At 37.8% G+C, this 18,657-nt stretch overlaps 1 protein-coding gene across 4 annotated transcripts in view; it reads left to right on the plus strand.

Moving 5' to 3' along the window:
• LOC101896864 (rap1 GTPase-activating protein 1) overlaps positions 1-18,657 on the plus strand; it is a 57,789-nt gene that overhangs the window by 8,043 nt on the left and 31,089 nt on the right. For 2 of the 4 annotated variants that reach the window (XM_005177518.4, XM_020034662.2), the window contains exon 2: positions 2,846-3,355. The exons of 1 other annotated variant lie outside the window; for it this stretch is intronic. In XM_005177518.4, the coding sequence (XP_005177575.2) occupies positions 3,126-3,355 (230 nt within the window). In that variant the 5' untranslated portion in view covers positions 2,846-3,125. Of the gene's footprint in view, positions 1-2,845; positions 3,356-15,972; positions 16,508-18,657 lie in introns of those variants that run through there. One more of the 4 variants, XM_005177519.4, reaches the window with a different exon arrangement.

Below are 18,657 nucleotides of genomic sequence, written 5' to 3' on the forward strand. Positions count from 1 at the left end.
GAGATGTTGTATCTAAACCATAATTTTGTTCGTCAACGGAAGTCATTTCTTTTTTCTGTAGTCTTGCTGAGTAATTGCTTCTAAAACTAGACTTTCTCTTAATTGCGGTACTAACGGACGAATAAGCCATTTCTACCCAATGGGATTGTTAGAAATTACACCACATTGTCTTAATTGACAAAAAAACGAATCAAAATCTGCCTCAAATAGTGTTACTAAATTTCCGGAACATTTTGTTTGATCATGTAAATAAATTAATAACTTAGATTCAAAGAATTTGGGAAAATGTTGGAACCAGTGAAGTCCATGGCCAAAACAGCCACCAAGCCATCAATTCTTGTAGATGGTTTGAAAAGCAAGCTAAAACCTATCAGTCGATTTTGTCGACAAATGTTCGTTCATTTAAATACATATTAATTTTGATTGTGTTATGAATATTTAAACTGTTGACCCTTTATGGGGGAGGTTTCCGAGGAACGGGACAATATTATCCATTTCGTATCTGACCTTTGTCTGATATAAACTTTACAACATGCCAGATTTGGACTACATCGACCACTACCTTCACCTTATATGTTCCAGATGTGGTGGATAGTATTATTCTACTGCATCTAACAACGATAAAAATATTAGGATGAACAATTTTGTGAACATCGAAAATTTCCAATTTTATGAAGACAATTGCTAAGTACAATTTTAAGCTTTTTTGGGGGGAGGTGCCAGAAGAATTCCATATTCACAACAGATCTCTGGTTAAGAGAAATATTTAGACATACCAAGTTTGAAAAGAATTGCTGACTTTTTTTCGCAAGTTATGAGAGATATAAATATTGAGAATTATGTATTTATATTGAATTATTATCGGTGCAAATAAGTTCCTAGCCAAAACGTTCATTACCAAATAAAAAGATTCCTGACCAATTGTTAGTCATCGCAACTATCCACAATGCAACCCTTACCAACAACGCCTTAGTAGAAGGCACACAGTCTGAGCCGATGTTACCAATTGCTTGGTTGGATTGGTACAACATGTTTATAACACCTCGAAATGTTATACCTATGCCCAAGATGTAGCACATCGACCTTCTTAATTCGCCAAACTGAGTCAATCTAGTTATGTGTGCCCTTCCACGGAGTTAGGGTTAAGGTCAGAAATGAAATGGACCAAAAAATGTATTTTTTCCTGATTTTACAGTCGCTCTACAGATACACCAATTGATTCGGAAGTTTGAGTTAGAGTTTAGATCAGAGCAGTAACTTTCCACTTTTAATGGCCATCGGATAAGATTATATTAATATTAATGAAATGTTACAAAGACATGGAATGTTCTTCTAGCGACAGCACTTGTCTGGAAATTACTAGTTCAGACCTATGAGAGTGGTTCGAATGCAGTAATTAAATAACGTCAACATCCGATCTTTAAATTGAAAATTAATACAATATTAATATCCGCAGCAGTCAAAAAATAGAGAACTAAAATGGGATACATACTGAAGGAATCCTTCATTCTAGTCAGAAGTGCTTAAGGTTGCCGAAAATTAAAGTGTTACAGGCTGTCACATGGTCGAGTTAAGAGGAACCCATTTTTTTTTGGTTGTTTGTTACCTATTGCTACTCCTAACGCCACATGCTTTCATTCGACAAATTTTCCAAACTTCTTCAAACCATTCTCAATATGATTCAGTCGTTCAATCGATTTTTCGGCCATTATCTTATCTCTCTAGTTCAAAATTGTCCGTGGGCTAACGTATGTAGTATTCTCCAGTTACGCTAGTTTCCCTAAACATGTTTTGGCTTTTCGGACAAAACAGGTGAGTCGATGTGTTATTTTTGCATAGAGTTTAACATTTCCGGCAGTCAGAAATGTATCCGTTCCCGATAGTAATGGGAATGAGCCTACTCTTCGCATCTGAGAAATCATTGTCGAGTTCGAATTGATGCCGTCGTGACCAAGTGGCAGCGCAATTTTTCCCAATTTAATCAGCGCCAATCTACATAACATTCAGCAATGCCATGAGTTGGCGACCAGTTCAATGACTGGAAAGGAAATGGGGGATGTTACTAGGTTTGTAGGGCGACTATGTAGCTAGTGCTAAAACGAAAAAAAAAAATGTGGATAAATTTGTTTTGCTTAAATTAGTGTAAACTACAGCATCATCCATGGTGAGGATGCTGATGCGCCAGAGGCAAAAAGCAGAACGGCATAACACGAAAATAACCGAATTGATTGAATAACATGTAGTTTACTTCTACTGACTTGTATCCAATGATGTATTTGCATTGAAATGTGGGGCGTTTTTATAATGGTCATTCAATACTTTGAATGTTGCATTTCAATGATTCCGCCTTTGAGATTTATTTTCGGTTCTATGTGTTTGCCACTGGGGTAAGAGTTAAAATATCATCGATTTGTCCGCATTCCATATTAATATATTTTCGAAAATACTCCCCCGACGAAACCCCCCACGACCCAACATGGATGAAATTGCAAATTCAAAATTCGTTGTTACGCCTTTTTCAACTCAAGCTGCTCATCTGCTTAACCGGCTTTTGCTGCGTACATACATATGTATATGTATGTATTTACGATTGTTTCTTCCGGTGGGATTTTTGCCATTTTGTGTTCACAACGAACTCAAATTTATTTCACACGGACAGCTTTTGGGGGGGTGGGATATTGGTACAATTTTTTATTTGCAAGATAATGTGGTGCCACTGTGTCTGCTTGACGATTTTATTGCCACTGTGCGTTTAAAGAGCGTCTCGTAACTATTTGCCGTTTGCATTGTTGGTGTTGCTGTTGTTTCTCGAGTACGTGTGTTTCAATAAGAAAAATAGTTAAAGGTCACCCTAGTCGAATGACTCTACGGAGCGAATGTAATTGTTATTAAAGAACCAAAACATAATAAAAATACGAAAAAAGAAACCGACAACAACGAGGCAGAATGAAAGTTTAACGGAGCCTAGGTGCGTGTGCGAAGTCGTGTCGACGATGTAGACTCATCCGACAACAAAACACCAAATATTTTTGTTATACCAAAAATTAATAATAGTCATTACATCTAAGTGAGCCGGAGGGTAGAGAAGAGTAAAGAGTACTCAGTACGAAGCTTTGAAACCAAAAATGCTGAAAGTCCAAATGCTGGAGATTCACGATAACAGCGATAGCTCAGCAGCTCGAGAACCACCTGCACAACAAGAAGTAGGTCCAAGCGGATTGGGCGACAATCAGGAGGAAGCCGATGACTGCCAAACGCCCACGTCTTCTCCTTTACGCCACTGTCACACCATTCTGCAACGTCAAATGACAACTGGAAGTATTAAGTCCGCCAGCCAGGGATCATCGCCTGCCGGGTAGGTACCTCAAAATTTCAGTTTTCATTACAGCCAAGGGAACCGAAAGTAAACATTTGGAAACAATATGTTAACATGGTTTTGGTCATAGCAATATCAGTGTCTATGCAGAATATGCAACTGTTCTAAAGATAATAGTTTAGCTGCTCAACATCAATTGGAAAATGCCAAAAAAGAATGTTGAACCTCTTTCCATTTTTGTTTAGGGTATCGTAGTTATTGTATTGTTCCAAAGTTGTAAGGTTTATAAAAACAACGTTTATTTATAACTGTTTGTGGTTAAGGAATTTCCTTTGAAGTGCATAGAAGGTTAGCTATGTTCAGAACAAAATCTACTTCTCCATGTCACAGCGTTATCTAAAATTCGACGTAGCGTACACAAATAATCAACTTCCCCTCTATGGGGGAAAATGTTGCGTACGTCCGTATTACCCAAATACCGTAGAATCTATCAAATAGAACCGTTGTAAAAATTGATACTCTCTGAAATTCACCCAATTGCAATATATTCCAATTACAATCATTCGCATTATTCGTTGCTATTTTCAACACACAAAACAGAAATTGTTCAATTGCTAATGTTCAAAATGTTCAACTTTGAAATTGTGTATGCCCGACGTATTTGGGTACCATTGATGTAAATACATCTGTTACACATGGGTGGTGAAATAAGTCGAGTTTTAGGTAACACGGTTGAATGTACACAACATTTCGGAAAAGTAGCCAAGGTAGGGAATGCAGTTAAAGTCTTTAAGATACCACAAATTGGATGGTATCGTTACGTAGACAATTTTCTACCATTAACATTTAAATAATGCCGTTGTAAATGTTGCCATAATCATGAAAATGCCGAATGTGGGGGGTATCCTTATATGGGGCTTGGGATTCGATGTAAACGCCAAGTATTATAAAATAAGTTGTACATTTTCAAGTAATGGATTAACTTCTAAAAGATCAGATGTAAACCCATGCTGGGCAGGAAACGCATGATTGTTTTAACTCTCGATCCGCTTGCCTTGAAGAGCTGCAACGCTTTCACACGGAGAGTCGCAGCAATCGTGAATTAACCTGGGCAACAGAGTGAATTTGCGCCAGTCGCATGTTGCCCGGTTTCCGACACATCTGGGTGCTCCTCGTCCACAATAAATAACCAACATTCCGCTTTCGAATTAGAATTAAATATGATCGATCGGCTTCTAAGATATGTAAACACGCCAATGACTTTATCACAATTTGTAGCAACCAAAATGGAAGACCTGTGCGACCGACCCACGAATGTAATTCATTATCATTGATTTAGGAAGTCTTTCAACAGAATGTGATTTTGTTTTCAAAAGGATTTAAACAACTGTCGCGTCTTGGATTAGCAACGATGATGCCGGTCGCCTCCGCCATCGTCTTCTTCTTCCCGTACGTTGTACGCCGTACTGGGCCATTTGGGCAAAGCACAAGAAATTTCCAAATAAATCAGAATTCGATCATTAATGTTGTTTGTGAGCACCTTCCGCATTACGTAATGTGGAGAATTCCCCCCTTTAACCCCGAACGGGGGATGAGTGTTTAAAAATAAACGCACACATGTTGCGCCATGCCGCTTCCAACTTGTGCTAAAAAAGATGGAGATGGAGATGGAGAAAAAACACACCCAGTCTCTTAGTTTTCATTGTTTTGAAATGATTTCAATTTTATGATAAATGTTTCCCGATTTAAAATGGATTTACAACTACATATCTGTCTGCCTTATGGGGCCTGTGACTTGCCCTGAATACAATCCACTGAATTGCCCATAAATGTTCTTGAGAAAAATTTACAAACCGAAGCAAACCACCCATCAGATGAATGACAATCAAAATATATTTAGCCACCAATTTGAGGTCAGTTGGATGAGTGAGTCAATTGTGTGACACTGCAACAGTGTTGTATGTGCGAAGATAGACAGAATGGTCCATTGCAACTAAGTTTTCATGGTCGGATAAAAATTGTCCTCTGAAATTGTTATTAAAGAAAGTTATTGCGGATGCTCATATTGTCGATGCAGGCGAATGTTACCAACGACCAAGTTAATAAAATTTTTTAATAATTTGAATCAAACCAAACTAACTTGTGATTAATGTGCATCCTCCTTTTTTTAAAATAACACAATAAAAAGTATAAATCTCCGAAAAGGTACCCAAATTTTACGAATTAGTTGTTATTGATGCGAGTTTCAACTGAAGGTGTAGATGAAATAACTAAAATAGACCCGTATAGTGAACGTGATTTTCCAGCCCCATTATAAATTCTGTCCTGTAAAGATGCATTCGGTAAATGTATGTTGGGTCAAGAATACATAATCAGCCTTAATCAGTATTATTATTTTTTGAAAATTCGCATTTCACATGATTTCACATTTGATGCTACACGAATTTTGCATCAAGAAAGTCTGGGTAAAGCTATGCCAAGTGTTCCAAAAGGATTGGTCTAAAAGTGTTCTAAGAGAGTCGATAGTTGTACTGTCAAAATTAAGGACATTCCATTGGTTGGTATTATCAACTATTAGGCACTAAACTCCAGCAATTCTCAGTAAAGCAACTGTGGGACATGTCCTATTTAATATAGCGACTTGGTAACCGGATTTTGTAATGAATATTTATCCTGGACAGGTATTTATCGGGAGAAATCAGCTTTGTCCTAAAATTACTGGAACAAAAAAAAAAACTGATAAAAATGTCAAAATTTAATGGCTATGTTTCAAAAGGAACATGTCAGCCAATCACAAGGTTGCAATAATGCTCCCATCGTTTCCTCTGCCAAATTCTCCTTATTTGGTTAAGGTGTGAATGATTTAAAAATAGTACGATATGGTACCATATTGTACTATTTCTTTAACACAACTAAATTCACCACTATTTAGCAAATATAATTCTGCAGGCGAATGTGTCACTGTCCGCGCTACTGGTAATGACAACTACCCCCCTCCTCCCCCAAAACCAGTAGGACAAAAATAATTAAAAAATAATGCATTATTCCTGTCAAATATCCGAGTAAAGTTTAAACTCATTTTTCCACTCTGGGTGGCATTTGTTGGTTTGTTCGTTTGCCGATGCTGGTTGTAGAAGTCACAACCCGGGACTGGCACACTCTGCGCCACGATTGCTCATTACTTGGTAATGAGGATTGCAGGCTACTATCGACATATTATTTACATTCATATTTAATACTCACTCTTCGAAAAAAAAAAAAATAGAATGGAATCATGTTTCTGTCACAAATGAAGTTGAGTACAGGTGCGAAGCTATGAATATCTATAAAAATGGTGAGTCTGTAGGGGCACAGTTTAATCGATATCTTGGACCACATACATTTCATGGAGCAAGTATAGTCGTTGTTACTTAGAAAGGGGAATAGGGCCCAAATGTGATTTTTATTATCTACTCTGAGTATATCTGACAGACAGCCTTCCATTGGTTGTTAGTTTTATTTTAAATCACATGAGCTTTACACGAACACCATATCATATTTTAGGCGTCATTACATCATTACATCATTACACATTGGTGTCCAAAACACAAATACATGCATTTTCTTCACAAGGAAATTCCCTTTCATTCGATGCAACAAATCAATGTAGGACGACAATGGCCTCGTGGCAATTTGTTAGCATCCTATTTATACCGAGCGATGAATGAGACTTTTAAACATTTGCTCCTCAATCGCCGAGGAAATAGTTGTGTTTCCCCATTTCAGGTTGACATGTCGCGTCACTGCCACTTAATTGCCGCTAGAATTGAATGTGATCCGGATGCCGTCGTTTATAGGCATTGTTTTCTAAAATTAAAATAAAAAACAATTCTCATATTCACGACATGTTAGATTTTGAGGTGAAATACGAAATGGTATTTTATAAAAGTTCGTCACTGTGCCCCAAACAAAGGTCTATTCACAAATAGACGAAAAGGTCAATGCTTACCGTTACGTAGATGCCAATAGTAAATATATCGGATATATATAGCGAAATATATACAATGTGTATTTACAAAGGAAGGGGGTATTAGCTAGAATGCTTATATCTCAAAAATGGCTAGACCGATTTTGACAAATCTTGTCAATTCAGAATGCTCTCTTGGCATAAAACAATGAAATCTAAAAAAATCGCATAAAAAGACGCCAATGATGATGTTAATATAGATTATGTAGTATTATGTGACATTTTTATTTTTTAATATTTTTTATCGCATGCGATTTTTTTAATTTGACTTGTAATATTGAAGTATACATCTTGTAACAATTTTCACCTTCCATCACAGGTTGGATTCTTATATTCAGATTGCAATTATCGTCCGATCATCACGAAAATTTTCACAAGGATAGGGTTAGGCTCAGAACGGCTAGGCCTATTATTTTCAAAGATGTCTGCAATATATTCAGGGGTTGAAATGGACCAACAACTAAAAATGTTCCGGATTTTGCAGCCGTTATAAATGTGGTAAAATAGAAACCAAAGGACACGAAATTTCGCATGAAGTTAGAGTTTAGGACAGCGGGTAGAATTGACCTCTACTTTTGTGTGAAAAAATATCAACATTATTTACAGGCGATATCCGAAATACACAAAAGGCAAACTTCTGGCTTTTTTATGCTGATTTCGTTGACGAATATAGCCAAATATCGTAGACAAGAAAATCATATAGATGTGTCTAAATTTTGGAGATGATCTCAAAATATTTAGGGGTTCAAATGAACCAAAAACAGGAGAAAAGAGTTAAGGACAGGGAAGAATTCTAGCATTTTGGATGACCATAGGATTATATTTAGCTGTAAAATGGACCACGACAACTAACAGCACGAGGGAGTGCGTAAATATTTGGCAAATGTCCCTGCTCAAAATGCTAAGGGTAATATCTGGGCAGTGCTCCATGACAAGAGCGAAATTTAAAAAATGATTGTACATAATAATAAGGAAGATATTCAACCAATGACACATTCATGACACCATGAATTACAACAAATCATTATTTTACAAGAACAACGTTTTTGTTATTGCAAAATGAGAAGAATTCCTTAAATAGTTTCTTTAATGACATCGATTTGAACAAAGCCCTTAATCAGATGCAATTCGTGTTCAGATATGTAGTTACTCCCGCATGTCTCAGAGGATACACATGCCGGTGTAAACAGCTGTCCACCATGTCCATTTCTCATTCTTCTGGCCAGTTGTTTTGTCATGCCAAGTATGATCCAATTTCCAATATAGATTCGGAGCTATGTGCACGAATGGCAGGGCAACGAGCGAATAGTGCTTTGGAGCCAAGAAGCAAACGAATGGGGTCAGAGCAGACGATATCGGTCAATCAGATGAGTTCCCACAATTGAGAGATTGTTATGTTAATGGATCGCTTCAAAAGAAGAAGAAAACAATACTGGTAACAACAATGGGCCCCATTTGCTTAAATTTGTCAATGAAAACATGAATGCGCTGTGTCCGCTGCGGAGCACGTTTCGCTAATGCTCGCTCGCTCACTGTATGGGATCCCATACGAAACTCTTTCATTTGCCAAATGCGAACAATGCGAAATAGCTAATTTATCTTTTGGATGGAACTGTGTTTATTAGCAATTTTTTTTAGAAATCAAAGCCCCAGTTTTTTGTGCTTTTTTCATTTATTTTCATTTACACTGTTGCTTTACTGGGTTGGGGTTCGGCGGTTGCTTGTTTATATGGCCGTTGGCTGTTTTGACGACGATTGCCAATTCGGATTAGATTGGTAGTGTTTCAGTGGTTGGCCTACACCACAACAAAACTATTCCAAAGTTAAGACGCTCACAATGGACAACAACGTCGAAACATTTCATTGCGGGTAGTTGGGCAGAAATTAGCCAAACGCTGGCAAGCAATTCCTTCCTTGTGTTTTGGCTCGCTGACAACAGCATGAGTGGACTGTCGGCATTGTTGCGCATTCATGAAATATTTGAGCGCTTAGAGCCAGTGTGGGAAATTGAGCAAGCACAAAAATTAATAAAGAGGAGCCTTCGAAAACTAGTTTTGTTATCAGAACTGTGAACTTAGTAGGGTTGGTAAGTGCTATGATATAACCCTGTTATTCCGTTTGTAACTCATCGAGATAATCATTTTAGACCGATCGTGAACAGCGTAAATTTATCAGTTGACTTAGTCATGTCCGTCCGGTGGAATAAACCTAACAGTCCAAAAGACAAGAGATATGAAGCTATGATCAAAGACATAGAAATGTAAAGATAGGACAAGACAGAGTCCAAATATGGTAACCCTGTGAAAATACCTCTGTTGTTATGATATCATAACAACATAGTCACCAATGTTAACTGATTTAAACCGCTAAGACAAAATGCACATTTTCGGAAAGGTCTATGGAATAGAATTTTGAAACCAAAATTTTGGATTTTTCAACTTTTTATTTGTTATCCGTTTCTGTAATTGTGGTTTTTATATTAACATGTCTCTGCCATGAGCAGCTACTCCATGTATTGTAGACACAAACCATTTGCTCAAAATGCATTTTGTCTAGTCTTTACCATTTTAGGTCTTTGCTATGATTTAGTGCAGAACTGTCTTTTGTCTGCAGGCAAGTCAAGCTCCTGTTCGTACCTCCTACCCGAAAGTTGAACATTTTGAATAATAATGCATCACCTAAATGTGAAATCTGTGTCCGATTTCGAACTCTCTCTGGTTCAGCTCCCACAAATATTTTACAATACATGTCTGTCTGCCTGTCTGGTTAGTAGCACGATGCCTTTTAAAGGGGGAAACAACTTTGGACGTAGGCATAACATTCCCATCAAACATAGATCTAGTTCGAAGATGGACAGATGGACTCCTGTAGAAATGTTCAAAAGAAGTGACATGTCGTATTTAGAGAGAATAAATTACCAAATTCAATTGAAATTTCGAATCATGACTAATTTTGTTCTGAAATTAGTATAGGCTGGTTGTAAGTACACATTTAGTATACACACCATCTGATCAAATTCAGTAGCTGTATATGTGTATGTATGTATATGGTTGCATTTTGATGCCGAACAATTTGGCGATTTTGATGGTCATTTGGGTATCGAACAGCGAAATCTCCTTAAATTAGTTCGACTACTTTCCCATTCCCACACTATGTTAAGTTTCAGCTCATTCTCTCTGCTTTCGTTCGGTTTAGTTTGATATGGAGCGTGTGAAATTTGTGGAGCTTGCCCCCGTCGCGTATCAGGCGCAAAGAATGTGAAATGAACCCTTTCGACCCCCTATGCTAAAGCGAATGTCTTTCAATAAATTTGTGCACAACTTGACATTAATGTGGAAAAGCGCCAATATTTTCTTGGTACTTAAGGATGGGAATACACATATGCTAAATGCGATTTCTGTATTAGAGGCAGTGATTTGAATCGCACAGACACTTAAAATGGCCGGTACTTGTCGGTGTACTTTAGATCAAGACGATGCTGAAAAACCAAACTGCCCCAAACCCGTAATAACAGAAATTGGTGTTGTCTATTTGTACTTAACATAAAGTGATTTGACAGCAACAGATCAGGTCGGTTGGCCTTATCTTAATACCTCTTAAATTCACCTTCGGAACACCTTGGGCACTACCAAACAAATACCAAATTCTATGACAGGACACAGGATGCGAATTAATAAACATATAGCAATTTACATGCCGACATCTTCTGTCGCAGCGAATTCAAATTAAAATACAAACATTTCCTGACACTTATACTGGACCACACACAAACTGTAATAAATAAAAAAAAAATAGTTTGTTTTTACAAAATTAAATCAGATAATATTCTTTGCCGTCTACAACATTTTTAATTTTGAAGACGTGAAAATTACACGCATAGAATTGTAAGGGCACTTCATTTGGAAAAGCACATCTTCCGACCCTTACGAGGAACTGACCAAGCCTACTTTTTTAAAAGAAAATAAAAGAAAGTGATGCTAGTTGCTACGCTTATAACTCAATAACTAGTGAAACGGTTTCAACATTTCGGAATGGTCTCTTAGCTAAAGAAATTTTAACAAACTAAAACGGCCGATGCAGCTAAATGTCCATCCAATGAGAACCCAAAATGAAAAACATTGAAATACCAGATATTCGATATTTATTGCAAATGTTATAACAATACCAGTATTTAATGATAAGAAAAAGATTTTACTGGAAAATGTGGTCAGGATATTTAAAACACTTAAAATAGTCCGTTATGTGAATCTGTATCGACATTTTTGCAGCGCATATCGAATCGGTGGACGAAAACGGCTAAGTACCGAAAATATATACTACCATAGACACCTTTATTGGAGAAGAAAGGGGTGATACAAATCTGTAAGATTTCCTTTGTTCTTCAAAAAATAATGGGCCGGAAAGGTCACGTCTTTATCAATGTTTAAGCCTTTTGAAAGAGAACTGATTTGAGATAGTTTTGTGGTTTAATATATTCCTAAATAAATATGAAATTTGTATTTATTTCAAACTATTAGAAATATCAAAAATTAGTACACAACCATGTGCAAAATGCTGACAACACTTCAGGGACAATTTTGCATTTTTAGGATTTGGGAACTTTTTCATTTCCATTTGCATGAAATTTTACACCAATCTGCATCTGCAAAAGTAAAATACACATATTTTCTGGCATTTTACGTTCGGGTCAGTGTTGTTGAGTAGCCACTATGCCCAGAGTCGAATAATAACGATATTGGGTGATATTATGCAGCGAAGCATGTCAAATCCTTACATTCTTGTTTCCTAGTACCCCTACATTACCGCTATATCCACTACAATTGTAATTGTTTCCTGTAAACTAGGATGGTTTCCAAACACGTCAATCTACGGAGGAGTTCCACACAATTCCACAATTTGACCATCGGTCTTAATGGATGAATTAATGGCCCGTAAATGTACACATGTTTCAGTGTTGACGTGCTAACGCACTTACAGGTGGAACGGAAACACACCCTTCCCGTTGCCAAAGGCCTGGATTAAATGAGGACATATGGTTTTTGGCTCAATAATCGATTAATGAGCGCACTTTGTCAAGTGTCCAATACCAATATCCTCCTTCCATAGAGCACAGCTGTGGCGGGCGCCGCCAACTTAATATCTTGCATGCACAGGCCATTATCCGGTGGAGGTAGGTGTCAGCCATCGAGTTGTTGAAAATGCGTTTTTAATTTGACACTTTTATTCCCTGCCGTTAAGACGGGCATTTTTGTGCGTGCAACTCACCTTGGCGTCGTGTGGTCTTGTCACCCTTGATGTGATGACAAAGGGTATGAGGGCAACCTAGCTGTCGTTTACGACATTCTTCAACTATCAGCCTAATATATTCAGCAGTAACAGGACTAAGGAGATCATCTTTATGGAATTTCTTCAAAGTCCATACGAACGAACGATGTGCCACTTCACTTCAGTTTCATGCTCAAGCTTGTTTTCTGTTACACATTGACGCTTCAATTTGCTTCTCGATTCGATGGAAGCAAAGTGTGAAACAATATACTCCGTGTTTGCTGGCTCAGACTCTCTTATCTCATTTTCCATCGGAAAACTCTCAGCTTTCAGTCCGGTGTCACAGGAGTACCTTGCCGGGTAAAAAGGTTAATTATGTGTTTTTAATAATGTCGTTATGAGTCGATCAAACGCAGATTGTGTACAATCGGTCTGACACGGCCTTAATTAATATTCATATATGCAGAGTTCTACTCATTCACAACTTCGCTTCCAACTGTCACCCCATAATACGCATGGAAGGTGTCGTCCAATGCCGATGAAGGCATGCGCCTAAAAGCATATAAAGGTGTCAAATTTCCCGTCAATAAATGGTAGTTCTCGCAAGAAGCCAGCGATATTCACGGAGGCAATTATGGCAAATACTACGACCATTGACGAATAATATTAGAAGCATATTTTTTTAGTGGTGTTAGGAGACATTCGAGAGTTAGCCTTAGAAGAATATGCTGTTGTTTGATTAGCACGACTTCTCGAAGATGGACCATTCTAAAATGTATATAAATAGATTCTCTCATTCGGGTGGATATTATTTTTGCAAGGCTGATTAAATATATATGTATACATATACAATTTGCCACATCGCCGAGTTAGTTATTGTCTGGCGTTGATACCCAACCCATTCTTCTTTGCCATCCTTCGCCACATTCATTTGCACACAACTTCCCTACAAGGGCCTATGCTAGCAAACAATAAACAGAACCTTTTCTTCTCCCACTTGTAGTGCTGCCTTCCTCGCTGTCCATTCTATGTTCCATGCAAATTATGACGGTACAAAGGCCTGCGTCGCCTTTGCACTGCATTTATCTGTACCTACAACACAAATTTCTTCAAAACGTTAGATGGGTTGCCACATTTTTTTCCGATCAATTTAATGGAAAACGGTTTAAGACAACCTGGCCTACGAGCATTACATTCTCTCAGAGAATAAACAGATATTATATCTCTGGTAACGATCATAAATTCCGTTTACAGAACCACACAAATAATCTGGAGTGATCATTAAAGATTAAAGTGTTTGAGTTTTTGTCGCTAACGTACCCTTTGTATATTCCATGAGTACGGGGTGTAATGAATTATCCGTCAAAAACAGTGTCGTACATGACATACTTTGCCGACCAATGTCGGAAAAGAAGTAAAGTTGTGCAAAAATAGAGGTTTTGACAGAAACAACTTCGAGTCATCGGCAGCTTTTGCAATGTAAACTAATACAAAGACATCGAACTGGAAATTATAAAGTAATTTGAATTATAAAATCAAGAAAACAAAAATTAGATTCAAAATTTTATTTCATAAACATTTCTAGTTAATTAAGTCTTTCTTCGGCGGTTAAAAGCAATTGACACGGATAACTTAATTGTTATGATATCGTCAATCCACCTGGTGTCAATATTTTGATTCTCTGTTTTCGGCTATAAAAGCGTGTTTCCTTGAGCATCGGGAGCTATGTCAGGGTAGTGGAAAGCTTTCTCTAAAGTCGGCAGCAAAGTTATGACTGGACCAAAAAATCTGTCATTGTTGCATGTAAATGTATACGTGGCAACTCTACTCCAGCTTTGAATACACTTATATGAGGAAGGACGATTTTGGTGTCAGTGTATTGGTGTATTTATGGTAGGCGGCGTGCCTGCAAATGTGTTGTATTAAATTACCATGTTGTGACGACACACAATGGGAAAAGGAAACTCCAAATAGGTTAACGTACTCTGAGCATTCTCTGTCCCTGCTCCCCATTGGAGTCCGCTAGGTGCGCCTGAGCATGCCTGCATTTCAGTTGTGTATGCCTGCATGTCCATGTAAGATGAACCATACGCTTGCTGTTTGCATTCGCTGCACTCGCCTTTGCTTTTGCAAACGTATTCTTCCTACGAAGGGAATGGGGGAGGCGTCGTCGCTGTTGCCTTTGCTATTGTTCTCTTAAATGGAAAGCACACTAAAGTTTCTATTAAATTTAAATGTATTATGCAAATATTTGTAAAGCAATGAAGGAGGCGAAATGCCAAAGACGGTCCACTGGCCAATTGCAAAACAAATTTGCTTACGTTACTAGTTTAGGTTTTCTTGCTTTTCATTCAACGATAAACTTTTTGGGGGAAAACAGAATACCGTCCAGATTTTATAATAAATGAGCTTATTGCGCTTTCTGCGCATATATACTTATGGTGAAGTTCGAGTTGGGTGTCTGAAAAATGAAAAAAAAAAAACAAATAGAATTTTCAATATTAGGGAAACAGGGAAAGGGTGAAACAAAGCATTGCTATGTTACGATGGGCAATGTTCGATCAATTCGGGTATTGACGTGACTTGGTATGATATTTTAATTTTTTTCCCACTATTGATGTGGTTGACCTTAGCTTGGCCCGAAATCGCAAAACGGAACCCTAGGACAGGTCCAATTAGTCCATCTCTCTTTATAGGCAGTAAAGAGGTGTAAATTCTGGTCCGAATCGAGAGTAACTGGGAGTACCATCCAGCGTGGTGGTGGTGGTCAGCGAGAGGCACATTATGCAACTATGATTATTTTTGGAAAACCATATCTTCAAATATAAAACAATAATCTTGTTAAGTTTTGGTAGAATTCGTTTTTTTTTTTTTTTCAAACAAAAAATTAAAGAATATAATCTCATATTTTTGACGTAGTCTACCGACAACTTTGAATTTGTTTACAAAGCATTTAACATAGAAGCCATACTTGCAAAAATCTGCCTCTTTTACTATAAAAGACGTAACAACACATATCTGGCAACGCTGACACATTTTACAACCCCTTCCCTGCAACATCCACAGGTTTGAAACAAACCATTTTCGGCAGGAGGATAGCCCTGTTGAAATGCTGATCGTTGTTTGTTCCTTTTTTTGTTAATTAATATTTTCATTACCCCGAGCCGTCTTTTGAACTGGAAGAAGTTTGTTTCGAGAGAAATTGTGTTGTTTGTTGTGAGCATTGTTCTCCGTTTCTATATTTGTCGGATGTTCCACCCTCTTGCGATGCCCTGTTGGTATGGACGAACCAAATGAACAAGGGTTGATAATGTCGGACCGTCGACAACGACACGTTGGATGTCAGTGTATGACCACTCTATCGAACAGTATTAAAGTTGACGTCGTCGGGAGTGGTTCGTTCGTGCGATCGCTGCGTGATTTATTTTATGCGTAAAATTAACGAAACTTAAACGATGTATTGAAACTCCAGGAAAAACAATCTCGATCAATGTGTGTATAAAAATTACCAAACAAAATCGACAAAAAAATAAATTTTAAAATTAATTGACTCTCTCGGTTCTATCTGTAATCAACCTGTGCAATATATTCATAAGAATCCGAAACACATTTGTAATTACTACGACTAAAAATAACCGTGTGAAACACAAAAGTACCTGATTTCCAACTACGTATTAGGATTAGGTAGTTCGAGGAACCACACCACACCACGTGTACTTTGCAGACGGCAGAGACACACAAAAACAACAACAAATCGAACACGAAGGTGAAGCTGAAACCGAACACTTGTCGCTGTCCTGTGGATTACTATTTTACAGTATTGCAGGCATAATATTCAGCCGAGAAATGAAGTACATAAGTAATGGTCACAAGGAGTCCTACACACTGGTGGCCCGGAAGCGATACATGAAAAAGTTGTTGTACGTATTGATTCCGTCTACGTACGTCCGTATGTACGTACTGTGTGCTCTTAGATTATAACTTCATTTGTTTGGACACTTCTAAACTCGAATAACGCTAAGATCAAGAGAAACTCTCCCAGAAGAAGTGTGAAGAAGTTTTTACAACCTCGCAGCTATATTTACCTATTCCTATTTTCCAAAGCTAATCAATCCCGTGAAACGTGTAATTTCATTGGGAATGTCCAACAGATTTATTCGTTGCTTCGTTCGTTATGGAAATACAATGCCGTCCGTTGTGGGTGATGGTGTTTATAAACGTCTTTGACTGCATGAGAATCGGAATAGTCGTTTGTATTACTCTTTGCGAATGGGTTATGCATCAAGTGTCCATATACGAGTGTAACCACTTTTTGAACATTAGTTTGCGGGCTGTGCAGGGGCGATAATTTAAAATCGAAAACAACGCGGGCGTACTTGCCAATGCAACAAGCTAAATGCACTTGCTTCATAAGGCTTGATGGCGCGTTTACACTGGGCGACAATGGAAATGTAAACAAATACTGCCGGGAAATTTGTTCGTGAACGCGCCCTCAATTGCTATTTGTCATCCGTGTTCTATAGTTTCATCCTAAAATGGTGACTATAGCCGTTGAGAGGCAATGTGTTGTGGACATCGCTGCAGCAGGTCATAAAAATTGATCGTGTTTGGAAATATTTATGTCTTCATTATTGTTTTTTTTATACCCTCCACCATAGTATGAAGGGTATACTAAGTTTGTCATTCTCTCGAAATATACATTTTGGACCCCACAAAGTATATATATTCTTGATCAGCATAAAATTCGATGTCGATCTAGCGTCCGTCCATCTGTCCCTCCGTCTGTGAAAATCTCTCTAGCTTCGGAGCGAAATGAAGTAGGTTGATAACAGTTTACTTAAATGTCTGCAGGACTTTTGGTATTGAAAATGAGCCACGTAGGTCCATGTTTTGGTATAGCCCCCCTAATAATATAACCTCACTATTTTCGGTATTTTGGCGATTTAAGCGACATTATTCAACGGAAATGTTTCAAATTTAGTATTTGAAGTTCGTAATGCATACTTCAGTCTAAGACAGAAAATTGTCTGTACAGGTCCTCGACTTCGTATAGCCCCCATATAACGGAACCTCCCGATATTCGGAATTTTGACGATTTTAGCTACATTATTCACCGATTTTTTTTTCAAGTTTCGCATTTGATTATTGTAATGGCTTATGACAAAAATTGCCTATGCAGGTCCACGTCGTCGTAAAGAACGTGATACAACGGCTACATTCGGTATGTTTAAGATTTTCAGAGAATTTTTAACGGATTTTATTTTTTTGGAAATTGCCAAATTCGCTCCAAATGGTGGAGAGTATTCAAAGTTCGACCCGGCCGAACTTACAGTTTTTTTACTTGTTTTTTTTTTTTTTTTCAAGTTTACCAGATATATTGAGGCGACCTCAATGAAAACACTTCCCCATACACGAGAAGTGTCTCAATAGCGTTTATGCGTTTAGTGTGCAATGGGTTTTAGCCTATAATCCTATCTATTCTATGATGCGAATATTGACAAACAATTTGTTGCTATGTGTAAATTGTTTCTGGTGTGATTCACCCTCTCTTTCTCCTTCGATCTACGCATGCTCGACCTGCTTTACTACAACAATCCGCAGATCACTTGCATTCTGTCAATATAGTACCATGTCCACAGAGTTGCGCCCACGACCCAAACAAATTGCTTTTTTACTACGAAAGAAGTCAAATAACTGCACGTCACACTGACTTCAAATGACATTGTTTTCGATTGTCTAATTTACGACCCACCCTGGTGGAGGATTACTGCGTCAAATACTTAACAAGATCACTGCCAGCTGCATCTTCGAGTGCCATTTTTACTGTCTTTCTCGCCTACGTTAATCCTTTTGAAATTTATTTTTGATGGCAAAAAAAAAAAAAAAAGAATAAAAAAAGGGTACATTTTCCTTAAACGTTTGTGTGACGCAATTATTAGTGCACCCTTTCCGGTTTTCTTAAGATGGAAAATATAGGACGTTTACTTTATGTCGGTGTTTCCGCTTTAGCAGCCGTTGACACAAATTCGCTTACCAAACAAATAAGCTCTCTGCTAATACATTCCAGGTC

Source organism: Musca domestica, unplaced genomic scaffold (assembly GCF_030504385.1).
Source record: "Musca domestica strain aabys unplaced genomic scaffold, Musca_domestica.polishedcontigs.V.1.1 57, whole genome shotgun sequence".
NCBI classification, from domain to species: Eukaryota; Metazoa; Arthropoda; class Insecta; order Diptera; family Muscidae; genus Musca; species Musca domestica.